Source organism: Oncorhynchus tshawytscha, linkage group LG08, assembly GCF_018296145.1.
Source record: "Oncorhynchus tshawytscha isolate Ot180627B linkage group LG08, Otsh_v2.0, whole genome shotgun sequence".
Taxonomy (NCBI): Eukaryota; Metazoa; Chordata; class Actinopteri; order Salmoniformes; family Salmonidae; genus Oncorhynchus; species Oncorhynchus tshawytscha.
In genome coordinates this window covers 62,824,092-62,843,963 of record NC_056436.1, presented here as the reverse complement: position 1 = coordinate 62,843,963, position 19,872 = coordinate 62,824,092, and the positions used below count along the sequence as shown (strand labels likewise).

Genomic DNA, 19,872 nt, shown 5'->3' with positions numbered 1-19,872 from the left:
TCTGTGAGCTGCTCTGACAGTTGGTGCTTAAAGCTAGTGAGGGAGATAAGTGTTTCCAGTTTCAGAGATTTTTGTAGTTTGTTCCAGTCATTGGCAGCAGAGAACTGGAAGGAGAGGCGGCCAAAGGAAGAATTGGTTTTGGGGGTGACCAGAGAGATATACCTGCTGGAGTGCGTGCTGCTATGGTGACCAGCGAGCTGAGATAAGGGGGGACTTTACCTAGCAGGGTCTTGTAGATGACCTGGAGCCAGTGGGTTTGGCGACGAGTATGAAGCGAGGGCCAGCCAACGAGAGCATACAGGTCGCAGTGGTGGGTAGTATATGGGGCTTTGGTGAATGGATGGAGTCTAAGAGGACAAGCCTCACTGCCAGCTACCCTGTTAGAGGGAAGTGTTCAAGCCTCACTGCCAGCTGCCCTGTTAGAGGGGAGTGTTCAAGCCTCACTGCCAGCTGCCCTGTTAGAGGGGAGAGTTCAAGCCTCACTGCCAGCTACCCTGTTAGAGGGGAGTGTTCAAGCCTCACTGCCAGCTACCCTGTTAGAGGGAAGTGTTCAAGCCTCACTGCCAGCTGCCCTGTTAGAGGGGAGTGTTCAAGCCTCACTGCCAGCTGCCCTGTTAGAGGGGAGTGTTCAAGCCTCACTGCCAGCTGCCCTGTTAGAGGGGAGTGTTCAAGCCTCACTGCCAGCTGCCCTGTTAGAGGGAAGTGTTCAAGCCTCACTGCCAGCTGCCCTGTTAGAGGGGAGTGTTCAAGCCTCACTGCCAGCTGCCCTGTTAGAGGGAAGTGTTCAAGCCTCACTGCCAGCTACCCTGTTAGAGGGGAGTGTTCAAGCCACACTGCCAGCTGCCCTGTTAGAGGGGAGTGTTCAAGCCTCACTGCCAGCTGCCCTGTTAGAGGGGAGAGTTCAAGCCTCACTGCCAGCTGCCCTGTTAGAGGGGAGTGTTCAAGCCTCACTGCCAGCTGCCCTGTTAGAGGGGAGTGTTCAAGCCTCACTGCCAGCTGCCCTGTTAGAGGGAAGTGTTCAAGCCTCACTGCCAGCTGCCCTGTTAGAGGGGAGAGTTCAAGCCTCACTGCCAGCTGCCCTGTTAGAGGGAAGTGTTCAAGCCTCACTGCCAGCTGCCCTGTTAGAGGGGAGAGTTCAAGCCTCACTGCCAGCTGCCCTGTTAGAGGGAAGTGTTCAAGCCTCACTGCCAGCTGCCCTGTTAGAGGGGAGTGTTCAAGCCTCACTGCCAGCTGCCCTGTTAGAGGGGAGAGTTCAAGCCTCACTGCCAGCTGCCCTGTTAGAGGGGAGTGTTCAAGCCACACTGCCAGCTGCCCTGTTAGAGGGGAGTGTTCAAGCCTCACTGCCAGCTGCCCTGTTAGAGGGGAGTGTTCAAGCCTCACTGCCAGCTGCCCTGTTAGAGGGGAGTGTTCTGACCCCAAATTAATAGCTGTTCAGTTGTATGCGGGTGTGTGTGTGTATCTGTTAGTCTGTGTGTGCATGCATGCATCGGTGTGTGTGCCTATGTCTGTCACAGTATCCACCATTCCAATCCATTCAGGCACTGCCTCATGTGTATGTGTGTGTGTGTGTGTGTGTGTGTGTGTGTGTGTGTGTGTGTGTGTGTGTGTGTGTGTGTGTGTGTGTGTGTGTGTGTGTGTGTGTGTGTGCGCGTGCATGCATTTGTGTGTTTATGTGTGTGTCCCTGTCCCTACAGGCTTAGTGTTGTCCCCTCCCTGTGTGTGTCGAGGCTGGCAAGGTTACCGGCGGGGGGGGACGTTAATCCGCCCCTGCTCTCCACAGACACCATCGCCACGGTTTCCTGGCTCCATGGGAACCAGAGAGGGCCGGAGGTGTTGGAGAGTTCTCAGTTAAAAGAGTAACCAGAGTTCCCGGCAAGAGCTGCAGTATTCCATTAAAGAGGAGGGAGCAGAACCACTGAGCCACTTAGCAGACTGGGCAGAACCTCAGGAAAACAAACCCTTCCTGGTCCACTGCTGACTCGTCCTATAGGCTAACCGCACATTAAGGTATTGATCCAGTTAGTGAGGACAGGAATCATAATGATTAGTGGATCTGATTGAAATACCTTTAGTCTGACAGGTCAGCTCAACATCAATAAGTGAGATCAAATAACCATTAACAGGGCTATACAGCGAGAATAGCATTTATATTAGAATTGTTCTTACTAGCATTTATTTTAAAGCCTATTGTCTCAAGGCTTAAAAATCCTTCTTTAACCTGCCTCCTCCCCTTCATCTACACTGATTGAAGTGGATTTATTTAACAGGGGACATCAATAAGGGATCATAGCTTTCATCTGGATTCACCTGGTCAGTCTGTCCTGGAAAGAGTTCCTAATGTTTTGTACACTGTGTAATTGGTCTTATTAGCATTTCTATTCAAGACTTTAGTCTTGGATCCATTACGGCCCACAACCATAAGGTTTGGCAACTTCATAATCAGGTATTCTTCTCTCCTCTTCTCCTCCTCCCCCTCCTTTGTCTGTCTGACAGAATGGAATGGCAGCCATTAACAAGGCTGGCCTTGTCTCTGATAGATGCTTCCTGCCACTAGCTGTTTTCTTTTCTTCTCTCTTTGTTGTTGTTGTTTTGAAGAAAGGATTAAATAAATGGGTGCTTGAACTGTTCCCCACAGGAAATGTCTGACTGTAATTTAAACAATTTGCTTTACTTTGAGCTTCTGATACGCTCATTAAAAAGGTGTTCTCTTCTTCCTCGACCTGGGGGAGAGCGAGGGAGTGAGAGGGGGAGAGCGAGGGAGTGAGAGGGAGGAGTAGAAGCACAAACAACTTTTTGAAGAGAAAAAAAGGCCCCTCTCTCTTTTTTGGTTAGTAGGATGTCCGCAGGGTGTGATTCTGCTTGGCCTACAGTAGCCCAGGGAGTGAGGGATGGATGAGGATAAAGTGAGGGAGAGAAGAGGATAAATGACAGAGGGATGAAAGACGAGGGAGAGCCTCTGGGGTAGACGAGCGATTTTTAGAATTAACAGGCGAGAAATGAAATATTGAATCTATGGCGGTGTAATATTATTCCTCATGTAATTGAAGAATGGCTGAGATAAACAGAGGGCATTTCAGTCCACATGTTGTAGAGAAAACCACAGTGGCTTATGGGGAAATATGTGTCTGATGCAATGAGGAAGCCTCTAGTTCTAGCAGGGAGAGCGAGAGAGAGAGAGAGAGAGCGAGAGTGGGCTTGAGAGAGAGAGAGAGAGAGGCCCCAAAGCCCAATTGAAGAGTACTATCACTTTCAAAGCCTGAATATTCATCACTGTCCGACTCTCCTGGAAGCAACATGCACACACACACGCACGCACGCACACACACACACACAGACACACACAAACACCAACAAATAGAAGCACACACTCCTCCACAGACACAGTGGCTTTGCCAGAATATACAGTTTTTTTCAAGGTTTTGCTCAAAGGAAACCACTTTAAAAGAACATTTAACGAATGCAAAATAGATTCTTATAATACATGGCCTTCGGGAGGCAGCTTCAAAGCGAAAGACAAGTTTACACTTTCGAGGGACAGAGGGCACAACTAGTTAATGTAGAGTGATGCTGAACTAGTACGCAACTAGGAACACATCTGCTTACACACACACACACATGCGCACCGATGCTTTGGTCCCTAGGACACATTTACCTCAGGTGAGATATGAGGGCTGACATTAATAACACACCCACACACACACACACGCCTGTTGAGTTGGCTGTAATCGTTTGTCACAGTGGAGTTATAGGCCCACATTTATAACCATCATAATGGGCAGAAGAGAACCACTTACATATTTGAAGAGGGAGAGATGTCGAATCCCCTGGGACACATGATATTGCAGTACGATGAACGGCAGAATACATACACACACACACACACACACACACACACACACACACACACACACACACACACACACACACACACACACACACACACACACACACACACACACACACACACACACACACACACACACACACACACACACACACACACACACACACATACATGCACCCTTACACATACACACAAATGTAGACACACAAGTGCACAAACACACACGGACACACACACACACACACACTCTCTGAGAGCAGCTTATTGGCTCTGTTAGAATAACAGGCCATTTCATTAAATCAAACGTCTCCACTACCGTTGGGTGGTATACCTTATATACCGTGTACCATTGAAACTATTTCAATAAATCTGAATATGTGTAGCTCATTTTTAAGTAAATACCTGCATTCAACTTGTGCAATAAATTAGGAGATAACGCAGTTCACGTTCATCATTTCCCCCGTCACATTATTTTACATCATGAAGCTTACCATAGATCCACAGAACATTTGAGCCAGTCACGTGTTTGTTTGTAAATAGCAAAACGTGAGAAAGCGGGAGCTGTGTATTTGGTTTAACTGGCTAGTTAGCCATGGCCGGTTACAGGCATAGACCACATTGGGCCCCCAATCAAAAAACACTCAGTCAGGCAGGGTCTCAACTTACTACTGAGAGTAAGAACAGTATTATACACCAGGTGCATAAGCAGTTTTTCTCTTGTCATGTCAATCACTGAAAGTCACTCAATTAGCCATGTCAGATAACAATTTTTAGATTTGTAGTTAGTCTAGACAGCTATCTAAACTTGTAGTAACCTTGGCCAAATCCTGACTGGGCACGCAGGGCATTTGCCCAGGGGTCCTGACTTCAAAGGGGCCATTGCAAAATGTGTAGAATTGCAGGAAATTAACTTTTAAACCTAAAAATGTTCTCTCTGACACCTAGAGGGGGCCACTAAAACGTTTTGCCGCAAGGTGGCGGGCACCCAACCAAATCTCACTTAGTGCCCCCAAAAGGTTTAAGCCAGGCCCTCTATTTAGCTAAGTAAGTGGCTGAATTATAATGGAGATGGGGCATCATATTGTGTTATCTTTCTGCCGTGTATGAGAAGTCAAAGCTCTTTGGATGACTTATCTGTACAGATGCCACTGCTATCTTGATTTCCTTGTGTTTTTTCTCCTCTGTTCTCAGGCCTGCCTCTTCTGCTTGGAGGAGCAGACTGACGGACTCGTCCAAGCAGAGCAGACAGGCACGTTGCCCTAGCGGCTCCAGACTCCACACAGACACAGCGTGTACACATGCTGACTCCAGAGCCAGTACTGTTCAAAACCTTTTCATTTGCATAATGTCTCTTGTTCACATTTGCTTGTAAATGTCCAACCTCACCAAAAATGACACCTGGACATGAGGTGACACACACGTCCGGCGAGTTGCAGGCACCGAGCTCCAGCGGGATGACTCGACCACAATTTAGGACATTGTCCGGATGGCTGACCATATGTGGGCTATCACAAGAGTCAAACACACCTTATCTGTGGCTTTCTCCGGGGTGTGACGTTCCGACAGACTCCTGGGAGTACAGACACCGTTGGAGGAGTGAATTAACTGATCTTGTTTGGTTTGTTTCAAGAGGTTTGTAAAAGAGCCTCAAACATTGATGTGTTCTATTGTGCCGTAAGTTCTATGGGTATCTTTACTGTGTTCATCTGTTTGTCGGAAGGCGGTCAGCTCAAAGAGGGAGCAACACAGACGTAAGCTCCTATCCTTTAAATCAGAGCTGTAATGATTAGATCCAAGAATGCGTGTGATGTTTAATGCCTTTTGTTTGTTGTTTTGACAAAGAAAAGTGATTTTAATTAGACGATGGGAGATACTGAGATTTGGAGCTCTGGGAAGACAAAAAGATGGGCTGAAACTATTCATGGAGACACTATTTTTACGTATGAGAATCCTGTATCCCGTAAGCCTCCTGTGTGTATTAGACACAGTATTGTCTCTTGGAGGTTATTCTGAAGAGACATGTAACCACGTTAGTGTTAGCCTATCAGTGATACTCATTTACTCTGTTGTATTGTATAATCTATTCCATGTACACTGGAATTGTTTGAGTGTCAATTATTTTGTGACTAATCAATCGTATAGGTTTATTTGAGTAGATGCATTAATCGTTTTAAAGAGTAATTCTTTGATTTGACTTTGCGTTTATAATTTAGTAGGTCTATTGGTATATGTTATCTACCCTCTGCACATAGCATTCCATTATGCATAGATTCTAACTACATCTATGGCTAAGATAGACTTGATAAATTAAAGCTTAGAGTATGATTGCAATAGACAGCTATAAGCCTCTTAATAATCACAGAAAGCTATCTTAGAACAAATGTAATTATAGTATCTGAGTGTTGATGTGTAGACTTGCAAGCTGGCTCGATTCACCGGTATACGTTTATGCCCTGTACCCATATAATCAGATTGATGAATGTAGTTTAATAGTATTCAACATCATTTTAACCTCCTACACCTATATATGTATAACTTTATGAGCTGGATTGCCTGTCTTGGCATTTCATTTATTTTTGTTTGTGCTCGTTAGCATATTTAGCTATTAGCCTCTATGGAAATGTTTTCTTACTTGTGCTAATGTTGTTGGAATTCTGGTAATAGACACTCAATGGGCTTTTTTGTGTTTTTAGTGACCCCTTGTGTACTAAACCGGTAATACTGTAGATCCTGGGATGAAAAAAATACGGTATGACGAAATGAAAATCTGGATACAGCACAACTCTAATAACCACCCTTGTTGTGTGGACCGTAAACACACAAGGTCAAAGGGCAGCGAATCTTATAGGAACGGATGATGTCATTTACCGAGAAGGCCTTGCGAGGGTGGGTCAGAGTGAGTGAAGGGAGCGTTACAGCGTTTCACTAATTAACAGTTGAGTTGAGGTATTTTACTGTCTTAACGAGAAGACAAAGTGTAGACCCCTGGGTCTGACTAGCTCTGTAGTCTGGGCTCCAGTGCTGGGTGAAGGCTGAGTGAAGGCTGGGTGAAGGCTGGGTGAAGGCTGGGTGAAGGCTCAGCGAAGGCTGGGTGAAGGCTGGGTGAAGGCTCAGTGAAGGCTGGGTGAAGGCTGGATGAAGGCTGGGTGAAGGCTCAGTGAAGGCTGGGTGAAGGCTGTTTGACTGTAAGTGTTGCAGTGAAAGGGAAGGTTAGCTGTGTTCTTATTACACACTGAGCTTGGATCTACGATCCTTCAGCTCTCTACAACTACCTTAGAGAAATAACGTGACCCCAGAACACACACCAATTACCTCTTGTGTGTGTGTGTGTGTGTGTGTTTATGTGTGCGTGCATTTGTGTGTGTGCGTGTGTGCGTGCGTGTGTGAGTGTTTGTGACAGCTTAACACCTGACTCCTGACTCTTCTAGTCATCCTTTAATATTAAAATTCTCCAGGAACACACACACTGATGCAAGATGAGGACCTGTCTGCGTAGGCTGTGTTCAGACCATAGCCTTTTCCTCAGTGTCAGATATAATTGCCCAGCGAGGTTGTGTTTTCTGTATGGCTGCCAACATCTGATGTTCTCTCTCTAGAGTGCCATTTATCTGATCCATGGTGTGTGTGTGTGTGTGTGTGTGTGTGTGTGTGTGTGTGTAGTGCACTTGCAGTTGCAGTTTTGTACACTGCAATCTAGAATCTAAAAGAGTTCTTTTCGACTTTTAAGAACCCTTTTGGTTCCAGGTAGAACCTTTTCTACAGAGGGTTCTACATGGAACCCAAAAGGGTTTTACCTGGAACTCAAAATGGTTTTACCTGGAACCAAAAAAGGTTATTTTATGGGGACAGCCAAAGCACCCATTTGGAACACTTTTTTCTAAGAGTGTATGTGCCTGCATGTGTGTCGGTACATAAACTATAAATCCATGTCCCCCTGAATATGTCTGTGTGTGCGTGACACACACCTCTTCATGTCTGCTTCTGGAATATATTTTCCTTATTCCTCTTTGTCTGTCTCTATGTCTGAACGTGCCAAATAATGCTGTTTGTCCTGTCTGTTTATCTGTCTGTCTGCACTTTGTCCTCCCTCCTGGTGTTAAGTGGCCCTGACTCCTCGCATGCCCGTCTAGTTCCAGTCACAACACAGCAGTGCACCCTGGGAGAGCTTCCTATTAAAGAGTCTGTCTGGGATGCAACATACAGAAGTAGGAGTCAACAGGGGTCGCACCCAAAGCACTGTGGCAGGCAACATCTGGAATCACAGGCTGTGTCCCACTGAGCCCTCCTGTTTCCATTTGCCATGTGTTAAACAGGACCAGAGCGGCTGAGCTATGGCAGAGTTGTGAGCCGGAGGCCATTCTGACTCGGGCTGTATGTTTTTCCTCCAGAGACAGTGCTGGGGTTTCAGCCACTGCCATTCTGGCTCCCACATCAGTCTAGCTGCAGAGCACTGGTCAGCAGCCATTATGAATTCAAGCCGGAATGATTGTTTACTTTAAAAAAAATCTCTCACAGGGTCTATTTCTCTTTGACTTTTTACACATTTTGTTGTGTTACAGCCTGAATTTAAAATGTATTAAATTGAGATTGTGTGTCACTGTCCTACACACAATACCCCATCATTTCAAAGTATAATTATGTTTTTAGATTTTTGGTTTTTACAAAATATTTAAAAAATGAAAAGCTGAACCGTCTTGAGTCAATAAGTATTCAACCCCTTTGTTATGACAAGCCTAAATAAGTTCAGGAGTAACAAGTCACATAATAAGTTGCATGGACACACACTGTTTCAATAATAGTGTTTAACATGATTTTTGAATGACTACCTCATCTCTGTACCCCACACATACAATTATCTGTAAGGTCCCTCAGTCGAGCAGTGAATTTCAAACACAGTTTCAACCACAAAGACCAGAGAGGTTTTCCAATGCATTGCAAAGAAGGGCACCTATTGGTAGTTTGGGTAAAAATAAAAGCAGACCTTGAATATCCCTTTGAGCATGGTGAAGTTATTAATTACACTTTGGATAGTGTATCAATACACCAGTCACTACGAATATACAGGCGTCCTTCCTAACTCAGTTGCCGGAGAGGAAGGAAACCACTCATGGATTTCACCATGAGGACAATGGTGACATTAAAACAGTTACAGAGTTTAATGGCTGTGATAAGAGAAAACTGAGGATGGATCAACAACATTGTAGTTACTCCACAATACTAACCTAAATGACAGAGTGAAAAGAAGGAAGCCTGTACAGAATAAAAATGTTCCAAAACATGCATCCTGTTTGCAACAAGCAATAAAGTAAAACTGAAAAAAATGTGGCAAAGCAATTAACTTTTTGTCCTGAATACAAAGCATTGGGGCAAATCCAACACAACACATCACTGAGTACCACTCTTCATATTTTCAAGCATTATGGTGGCTGCATCATGTTATGGGTATGCTTGTCATCGACAAGGACTAGGGAGTTTTTTAGGATAAAAATAAATGGAATAGAGCTAAGCACAGACAAAATACAAGATGAAAACCTGGTTCAGTCTGCTTTCCAACAGACACTGGGAGACCAATTCAGCTATCAGCAGGACAATAACCTAAACCACAAGGCCAAAAATGCACTGGAGTTTCTTGCCAAGATGACATTGAATGTTCCTGAGTGGACTAGTTACAGTTTTGACTTAAATTGTCTTGAAAATGGCTGTTTAGCAATGATCAACAACCAACTTGACAGAGCTTGAAGAATTTTAAAATGCATAATGTGCAAATATTGCAAAATCCTGGTGTGCAAAGCTCTTAGAGTCTTACCCAGAAAGACTCACAGCTGTAATCACCCTTAGAGACTTACCCAGAAAGACTCACAGCTGTAACCACTCTTAGAGACTTACCCAGAAAGACTCACAGCTGTAATCACTCTTAGAGACTTACCCAGAAAGACTCACAGCTGTAATCACTCTTAGAGACTTACCCAGAAAGACTCACAGCTGTAATCACTCTTAGAGACTTACCCAGAAAGACTCACAGCTGTAATTTCGGCCAAAGGTGGTTCTAACACGTATTGACTCAAGGGTGTGAATGCTTATGTAAATTAGATATTTCTGTATTTCATTCTCAATAAAATTGCTAAAAAAATCTTAAAACATGTTTTCACTTAGTCATTATGGGGTATTATGTGTACATGGGTGAGAGAAAAAATCGATTTAATCCATTTTGAATTGCAGGCTGTAACACAACCAAACGTGGAATAAGTGGAATGAGTACTGCTTTCTGAAGGGGCTGGTTACCGTCAGATCCTTTTGTAGAGGTGTGGGGCATCGGTGTTCTATGTTCAGTACAGTGGACAGGGAGAGGAGCTTGGTTCTAACTTTGCTGGTCCATTAAAATGAAATAATGTTTGTATTTCAATTATGTAGCTATTGGGCCAATAAAGGTATGTTTTAAGACAAACAAATCGTTCTCTCTGGAAGGAGTGGAGTCTGTGACCTATGGGGTGAAAGGTCATCCATATTAAAAGCCTAATTATTGTCAGTGAGGCGTCTCTGCATTGGCCTAAATAAACCAGGAAGTTCCATAAAATATTCAACAAGGTCTTGGATTTGCTCCTCTGTTCTGTCTCTGTCTGTCTGTTCTGTCTGTTCTGCCAGTCTGTCTGTTCTGTCTATTCTATTTGTTCGTCTGTCTGCCTGTCTGCCTGTTCTGTCTATATCCTTCCTTATTTTTCTCTCTGTCATGCCTCACTTTACTGCAGTCTCACTGTCTGTCCATGTGTCTGTGTGTGTGAATAACTGAATAACTGACCCATTTGTTTGAGTTATACCACATGCAGCAGTCTGTTCCAACCCATTAGGGACTTTCTTTCTCCTGTCTTTGAAGCCTTTGAGTGATATCGGTTGAATGTCAATCCATAAGACAAAGGTAACCCAGGAAAAAGACAGAAGCGAAGACAACACAACACACACACACACACACACACACACACACACACACAACACAACACACACACACACACACACACACACACACACACACACACACACACACACACACACACACACACACACACACACACACACACACACACACACACACACACACACACACACACACACACCCCATATATCCCCCTCCACACACCCCTCCACACACACACACAGCCTCTGATGAAATGGTGGTGACCGGGATGTTCTAGTCATTAGTGTCTAGCCCGCCCCCCTGTAGTGAAACAAGCAGGGTAGAGGAAAGCCATGTAAAGGCCTGAAATTCAAAGAACCCTGAAAAAATAAATGAGCCTGATAAGTATTCTCTGCCTGTTCTGTGTAATGCATCTGACAGATAGGCTTCTGAAGAACCACGAGAGCCGGGAGCTAAAAGGCATCTCTTTCATGTTAGCATACACATACATGAAGATATTACTGGTGAGATACACTACCGTTCAAAAGTTTGGGGTCACTTCGAAATGTCCTTGTTTTGAAAGAAAAGCACATTTTTTTGTCCATTAAAATTACATCAAATTGATCAGAAATACAGTGTAGACATTGTTAATGTTGTAAATGACTATTGTAGCTGGAAACTGCTGATTTTTAATGGAATATCTACATAGGCGTACAGAGGCCCATTATCAGCAACCATCACTCCTGTGTTCCAATGGTACGTTGTGTTAGCTAATCCAAGTTTATCATTTCAAAAGGCTAATTGATCATTAGAAAACCCTTTTGCAATTATGCTGGCACAGCTGAAAATGGTTGTCCTGATTAAAGAAGCAATAGAACTGGCCTTTAGACTAGTTAAGTATCTAGAGCATCAGCATTTGTGGGTTCGATTACAGGCTCAAAATGGCCAGAAACAAATAACTTTCTTTTGAAACTTGTCAGACTATTCTTGTTCTGAGAAATGAAGGCTATTCCATGCGAGAAATTGCCAAGAAACTGACAATCTCGTACAACGCTGTGTTATACTCCCTTCACAATCCAGTCGGAGGTCAGCCAACATCCCACACCCACACACAGTCGCCTCTTCACTGTTGACGTTCAGACTGGTGTTTTGCGGGTACTTTTTAATGAAGCTGCCAGTTGAGGACTTGTGAGGCATCTGTTTCTCAAACTAGACAGTCTAATGTACTTGTCCTCTTGCTCAGTTGTGCACCGGGGCCTCCCTCTTTCAGAAACAAGCACATTTCTATGTGACCCAAACATTTTTAATGGTAGTGTATGTGCAAGGTCCACTAGATTAAATACTGAATATTTTACATTCCAGAAATAAAATCAATGTAATCTAATTAAATGTTTTAAATTAAATTGTCTATGCACACAGCATTACTGAGAGCATGTGAGCCCACTGTACCTACACCAGGTTGCTTAGGGAACCTCAGCCCACGCTAAGCCACAATACGATACAAATGTGACATCTGAAAGATTCTTTCCCTACATTATTACATTCTAAACACTCCACACTGCTAAGAGGATTTTTGCCTGCGCCAGTTCTTGCTACTTTAAAGGTGCAGTGCAGTCATTTTTATCTCAATATTAAATCATTTCTAGGTAACAATTAAGTACCTTACTGTGATTATTTTCAAAACAAAATTGTCCAAAATAAGCTAAAATAGTTTCTTAACAAAGAGAAATGTCTCAAACAAAAATGTGGCTTGGACTGTCTGGAAGTGGTCTGAGTGGGGAGGGGAAAACTGAAAACTAGCTGTTATTTGCAGATAGGTTTGGAACAATTTTACTTATTGGCCTATTAACTAATTTACTGTCTGGCGACGTCACCTGGCAGGCCAAAACTCCATCCCACCAAACAAGTTCTTACACTAAAAGGACATTATCATAATTTTCACAATTTCACAGTATTTTTCCAACCTCATAGTGTCGCAATATACAGTGAGCTCCAAAAGTATTGGAACAGTGCATTTTTGTTGCTGTTTTGGCTCTGTACTCCAACATTTTGGATTTGAAATGTGTGCTAGGAATATGGGACCAAATACTACACTTTTGACTACTTTAAAACACATATAAGTACATTTGTCCCAATACTTTTGGTCCCATAAAATCGGGGGACTATGTACAAAAAGTGCTGTAATTTCTAAAAGGTTAGGGTTAGAATGAAAATACCCTCAGATTATAGCTGACAGTCTGCACTTTAACCTCATAGTCATTTCATCGTTTCAAAAGTCCTGGAGTAAAGAGTCAAAGCAACAACAAAAATGTCACTGTCCCAATACTTTTGGAGCTCACTGTATATAAAAGACAGACAAATCACGTTTTTGACTGCACTGAGCCTTTAATTCTCCATATTAGCCCCTGCTTTCATGTTAGCCTTGACTAACACGCCACATTACTACCTTCATGTTAGCTTCCGCTAATGCACCATAATACTGCTTTCATGTTAGCTTTGGCTAACACGTTACTTTACTACCTACATGTTAGCTTCTGCTAATACACCATCCTACTGCTTTCATGTTAGCCTTGGCTAACACGCTACATTTAGCCTACGCTATCACATCACTCCTTTGATCCTCCAGTGAGAATTAGCTACACTGCTAGTTTATCTACCACAGATGACAGCCGTGGGCTGAGGTTATCACACACACACTCACAGAGAGAGACAACACCTGAAAGCTCTACTGGCAAGTCATGACACAGCCTAAACAGCTCTAAACAGCACCTGAAAGAGAGATTTCAGTTTACAGAATACTGCTGTGTCCTTTTATTTCACCCACATGCCGATTAAAATCACTTCTCAACCGAGGACAGATTGACTGCATCAGTGTGAAAGGCTGATGATGTGAAACTCACCCTCCTCTGTTCTCCTCTTCCCCGGGTTGGAGTGGACTTTGGTTCCAGGTTCCCCATGTCTCCCGGGCCTCGCCTCTGTCTCTGTGAAGCCAACACAACCAGCAGAACCATCAGAACCATCACATCCATCACAACCATCACAGTCATCAGAACCATCACAACCATCACAAACAACCATCAGTCATCAGAACCATAACAACCATCACAAGCATTACAGCCATCAGAACCATTCACAACCATCACAACCATTATAACCATCACAACCATTATAACCATCACAACCATCACAACCATTAGCAGAGAAAGATACAAAATAACTGATAAACTGTTATCACCCAAAATGCATCAAAGGGAAGAAAAGGCATCCAAAACTGCACACCAACCCATAACCAAAGCACACAATACACATCCACACACACACACCAATCCCTCAAACCCAGCAGACACGGCATTACCAAAGCCTTAAGGCTAAATAAGGAGCGAGACTAGCGAACAAACAGAACGATGTGGTGAGTTTTTCATCTGGCGCTGTGGCACCGGCATTAACGAGTTGTGATGATTTAATCTCCTAATTCATTCCAGACTGTTATTTATTAGGCAGTGGGCTTTTTACGAGGCGCTGACAGATCCACTCTTATTCTTTATCGTTCACTCTCTCCCCTGAGGCCCGAAATAAATGCACTGACGATTTATGAGAAACGGATGGAGAGAAGGAAAGGAAGAAGGGGGACGAGAAGAGTGTGGAAGGGCAGTGCTGGTTAAGGTCTATGGCCAGGGGTTCCAGGAAACAGCTGACTTGTGTAGGCTACACTACACCAATTTTTATATTTCCTCTCTCTCTCTTTCATCCTCCAATTTCAATTTTTTTACCCAGCCTCTATTTGTTTCTCCAGTCTTCTATTTATTTTTCTCATTACAGCCAGTCGCTTTGTAGTCCCCAACTTCATCTCCAGAAGTTCTGTATTTTCTCTCCCTCTTTGGCCTGGTCCTTCACTCTCCCTCCTCTTCCTCTCTCTCTACAGTGATATTACTCTCCCTCCTCTTCCTCTCTCTCTCTACAGTGACATTACTCTCCCTCCTCTTCCTCTCTCTCTCTACAGTTATATTACTCTTCCTCCTCTTCCTCTCTCTCTGCAGTTATATTACTCTCCCTCCTCTTCCCTCTCTCTACAGTTATATTACTCTTCCTCCTCTTCCTCTCTCTCTAGTGATATTACTCTTTCTCCTCTTCCTCTCTACAGTGATATTACTCTCCCTCCTCTTCCTCTCTCTCTCTACAGTGATATTACTCTCCCTCCTCTTCCTCTCTCTCTCTACAGTTATATTACTCTTCCTCCTCTTCCTCTCTCTCTACAGTTATATTACTCTTTCTCCTCTTCCTCTCTACAGTGATATTACTCTCCCTCCTCTTCCTCTCTCTCTACAGTGATATTACTCTCCCTCCTCTTCCTCTCTCTCTCTACAGTGGTATTACTCTCCCTCCTAATCCCCTCTCTCTACAGTTATATTACTCTTCCTCCTCTTCCTCTCTCTCTCCACAGTGATATTACTCTCCCTCCTCTTCCTCTCTCTCTCCAAAGTGATATTACTCTCCCTCCTCTTCCTCTATCTCTACAGTTATATTACTCTTCTTCTCTCTCTACAGTGATATTACTCTTTCTCCTCTTCCTCTCTACAGTGATATCACTCTTCCTCCTCTTCCCCTCTCTCTACAGTGATATTACTCTTCCTCCTCTTCCTCTCTCTCTACAGTTATATTACTCTTCCTCCTCTTCCTCTCTCTCTACAGTTATATTACTCTTCCTCCTCTTCTTCTCTATGTACAGTGATATTACTCTTCCTCCGCTTCTTCTCTCTCTACAGTTATATTACTCTTCCTCCATCTCTACAGTGATATTACTCTTCCTCCTCTTCCTCTATCTCTACAGTTATATTACTCTTCCTCCTCTTCCTCTCTCTCTACAGTTATATTACTCTTCCTCCTCTTCCTCTCTCTCTACAGTTATATTGCCCTTCCTCCTCTTCTCTACAGTTATATTACTCTTCCTCCTCTTCCTCTCTCTCTACAGTGATATTACTCTTCTCTTCCTCTCTCTCTACAGTTATATTACTCTTCCTCCTCTTCCTCTCTCTCTACAGTTATATTACTCTTCCTCCTCTTCCTCTCTCTCTACAGTGATATTACTCTTCCTCCTCTTCCTCTCTCTCTACAGTGATATTACTCTTCTCTCTCACTCGTTGTCTCTATGCCCTTCACTGTCACTCAGACATCCTGGCATTTGGCCCGAAGGCGTGATCCTTGCCAAAAAACAACGGGGAAAATACCTCTGGCCATTACTCAGACATTTATTCACCGTGATTCTCTATCTCCTGTTTTTGCATTGGGTATGAGAAAAGGGAAGAGAAGGGGAGGAGACAAATAAATGAGAGGCAAAGGGGAGAGAAAAAGAGGGTAAGAGTAGGAGACAAAGGAGGAGAGAAGGAGATCTACCTATTCTCTCTCGCGGAGGCCAGTTGTAAACCACTCAGTTATGTATGTTCATCTGACCCTCTCTCTGTCTGTTGTGTTGTTTACACTCTGTGTTAAAACAACCAGTGCAGCAGCACTTCTACACCATCCACCCTGTTGTTCATTTTGGTTTGGGGTTTTGCTTGTTGTTGGTTTTTGTTTTCCCTTTGCAAATTGATAGCGCTGCACTACACTGTAAAAATCTATTTCATCGCTACTGCAGCACTTCTCCACCCCCACCCTCTCTGCTTCAGTACTGTATGTCTCTTCCATCCCTGCCTCCCCCTCCATCTCTCTGTTATGTCCCCCCACCCTCTCTGCTACAGTACTGTATGTCTCTTCCATCCCTGCCTCCCCCTCCATCTCTCTGTTATGTTCCCCCCCCATCTCTCTGTTATGTCCCCCCACCCTCTCTGCTACAGTACTGTATGTCTCTTCCATTCCTGCCTCCCCCTCCATCTCTCTGTTATGTCCCCCCACCCTCTCTGCTACAGTACTGTATGTCTCTTCCATCCCTGCCTCCCCCCTCTCTGTTATGTTCCCCCACCCTCTCTGCTACAGTACTGTATGTCTCTTCCATCCCTGCCTCCCCCTCCATCTCTCTGTTATGTTCCCCCCCACCCTCTCTGCTACAGTACTGTATGTCTCTTCCATCCCTGCCTCCCCCCCTCTCTGTTATGTTCCCCCCACCCTCTCTGCTACAGTACTGTATGTCTCTTCCATCCCTGCCTCCCCCTCTCTGTTATGTCCCCCCCACCCTCTCTGCTACAGTACTGTATGTCTCTTCCATCCCTGCCTCCCCCTCTCTGTTATGTCCCCCACCCTCTCTGCTACAGTACTGTATGTCTCTTCCATCCCTGCCTCCCCCCCTCTGTTATGTCCCCCCACCCTCTCTGCTTCAGTACTGTATGTCTCTTCCATCCCTGCCTCCCCCTCCATCTCTCTGTTATGTCCCCCCCACCCTCTCTGCTACAGTACTGTATGTCTCTTCCATCCCTGCCTCCCCCTCCATCTCTCTGTTATGTTCCCCCCATCTCTCTGTTATGTCCCCCCACCCTCTCTGCTACAGTACTGTATGTCTCTTCCATCCCTGCCTCCCCCTCTCTGTTGTGTCCCCCCACCCTCTCTGCTACAGTACTGTATGTCTCTTCCATCCCTGCCTCCCCCTCCATCTCTCTGTTATGTCCCCCCACCCTCTCTGCTACAGTACTGTATGTCTCTTCCATCCCTGCCTCCCCCTCCATCTCTCTGTTATGTTCCCCCCACCCTCTCTGCTACAGTACTGTATGTCTCTTCCATCCCTGCCTCCCCCTCCATCTCTCTGTTATGTTCCCCCCCACCCTCTCTGCTACAGTACTGTATGTCTCTTCCATCCCTGCCTCCCCCTCCATCTCTCTGTTATGTCCCCCCACCCTCTCTGCTACAGTACTGTATGTCTCTTCCATCCCTGCCTCCCCCTCTCTGTTATGTTCCCCCCACCCTCTCTGCTACAGTACTGTATGTCTCTTCCATCCCTGCCTCCCCCCCCTCTCTGTTATGTCCCCCCACCCTCTCTGCTACAGTACTGTATGTCTCTTCCATCCCTGCCTCCCCCTCCATCTCTCTGTTATGTTCCCCCCCATCTCTCTGTTATGTCCCCCCACCCTCTCTGCTACAGTACTGTATGTCTCTTCCATCCCTGCCTCCCCCTCCATCTCTCTGTTATGTTCCCCCCACCCTCTCTGCTACAGTACTGTATGTCTCTTCCATCCCTGCCTCCCCCCCCATCTCTCTGTTATGTTCCCCCCACCCTCTCTGCTACAGTACTGTATGTCTCTTCCATCCCTGCCTCCCCCCTCTCTGTTATGTTCCCCCCCCACCCTCTCTGCTACAGTACTGTATGTCTCTTCCATCCCTGCCTCCCCTCTCTGTTATGTCCCCCACCCACCCTCTCTGCTACAGTACTGTATGTCTCTTCCATCCCTGCCTCCCCCTCCATCTCTCTGTTATGTCCCCCCCACCCTCTCTGCTACAATACTGTATGTCTCTTCCATCCCTGCCTCCCCCTCCATCTCTCTGTTATGTTCCCCCCATCCTCTGTTATGTCCCCCCCCACCCTCTCTGCTACAGTACTGTATGTCTCTTCCATCCCTGCCTCCCCCCTCTCTGTTATGTCCCCCCCACCCTCTCTGCTACAGTACTGTATGTCTCTTCCATCCCTGCCTCCCCCCCATCTCTCTGTTATGTCCCCCCACCCTCTCTGCTACAGTACTGTATGTCTCTTCCATCCCTGCCTCCCCCTCCATCTCACTGTTATGTTCCCTCCCTTCCTCCCTCCACCTCATACTCATCTCTCTCTCTTTAAAAAGGAATTAAATTACTTAGCAGACATGATTGGGCAGTTTGGGCTGCGAGAACATAAATTGCTAATACCATTGGTGGGTGTGTGTGTGTGTGTGTGTGTGTGTGTGTGTGTGTGTGTACGTAGCGGCCTGAATTCAGTGAGTGTGTGTTAGTGATAGATCATGCAGAGTGGGCTAGATAACAGCTCAGGTCACTGCTGTTGATACAGAAACCTATTAACGTCTGTAATCAATGTGTGACGAGAGCCTGGAAAAGCAACACAACAACCCTCAGCGCATTAAAATGAAATTAGATAGTTGTTCTCCACTCAGCTCCCGCTCTGTTTAATACATCTCAAAGCCTCTCATAGACCTGTGGAGCAGATCTTGTCTGTTGTCCTCTCTCTCTCCCTCTTAAACAGGAAGTACCCATGGTAAGGACTGTTCAACACTGGTCTGACCAATCAAATCTACGCTTCAAGATTGTTTTGATCACAAGGACTGGGATATGTTCCGGGTTGCCTCTGAGAGTAGCATTGATGTATACACTGACTTGGTGACTGAGTTAATCAGGAAGTGCATAGTGGATGTTGTTCCTACTGTGACGAATAGAAATGATCCAAACCAAAAACCATCGATAGATGGGAGCATTCGTTCAAAACTGAAAGCGCAAAGCAATGCATTGGTCAGGTGACTGGGAACACGGACGAGTACAAACAGTCCAACTATGCCCTCTGTAAGGCAATCAAACAGGCAAAACGTCATTACAGAGACAAAGTGAAGTCGCATTTCAACGGCTCAGACACAAGACGTATGTGGCAGGGACACAAGACAATCCCGGATTATAAAGGGAAACCCAGCCACGTCGCGGATAGCGACATCTTACTCCTGGACAAGCTACACACCTTCTTCGCCCGCTTCGAGGATAACACAGTGCGGCCACTGCCACTTACGAGGACTGTGAGCTCTTGTTCTCCGTGGCTGACGCGAGTAAGACTGAAACTTAGGCATCTTATGGTAAGCGGGGAAATAAGTATAGCCAGTTACAATTGTGATGGCTTAGCAGATCATAAAAAAATAAGATCAACTTTTATCTGGGTAAAATAGAAAGAATATAATATTTATTGTTTACAGGAAACTCACTCTACAAATATAAAGGAGGTTGGATAGAAAAAGGATTGGGAGGGTGAAATATATTTTTGTCATGGGCAAAGAAATTCAAAAGGGGTGATTATATTCATTAACAACAAATTTGATCCGATTGTGCAAACCTGGAAACAGATCCTCAAGGAAGATGGATCCTTTTAAATATGCTAGACCAAAAACAGATCTGGCTAATTCATCTATATGGGCCAAATAATGATGATTCACAATTCTTTGAAAATATACTGTATATAATGATCTCACAA

The 19,872-nt window shown here is 44.9% G+C and overlaps 1 protein-coding gene across 3 annotated transcripts in view; it reads right to left on the bottom strand.

Moving 5' to 3' along the window:
* The window catches only part of LOC112257081 (testican-1-like), a 391,345-nt gene that overhangs the window by 122,826 nt on the left and 248,647 nt on the right, over window positions 1-19,872 (bottom strand). For all 3 annotated transcript variants that reach the window (XM_042325759.1, XM_042325758.1, XM_042325757.1), the window contains one exon: window positions 13,634-13,714. In XM_042325759.1, the coding sequence (XP_042181693.1) occupies window positions 13,634-13,714 (81 nt within the window). The remainder of the gene's footprint in view (window positions 1-13,633; window positions 13,715-19,872) is intronic.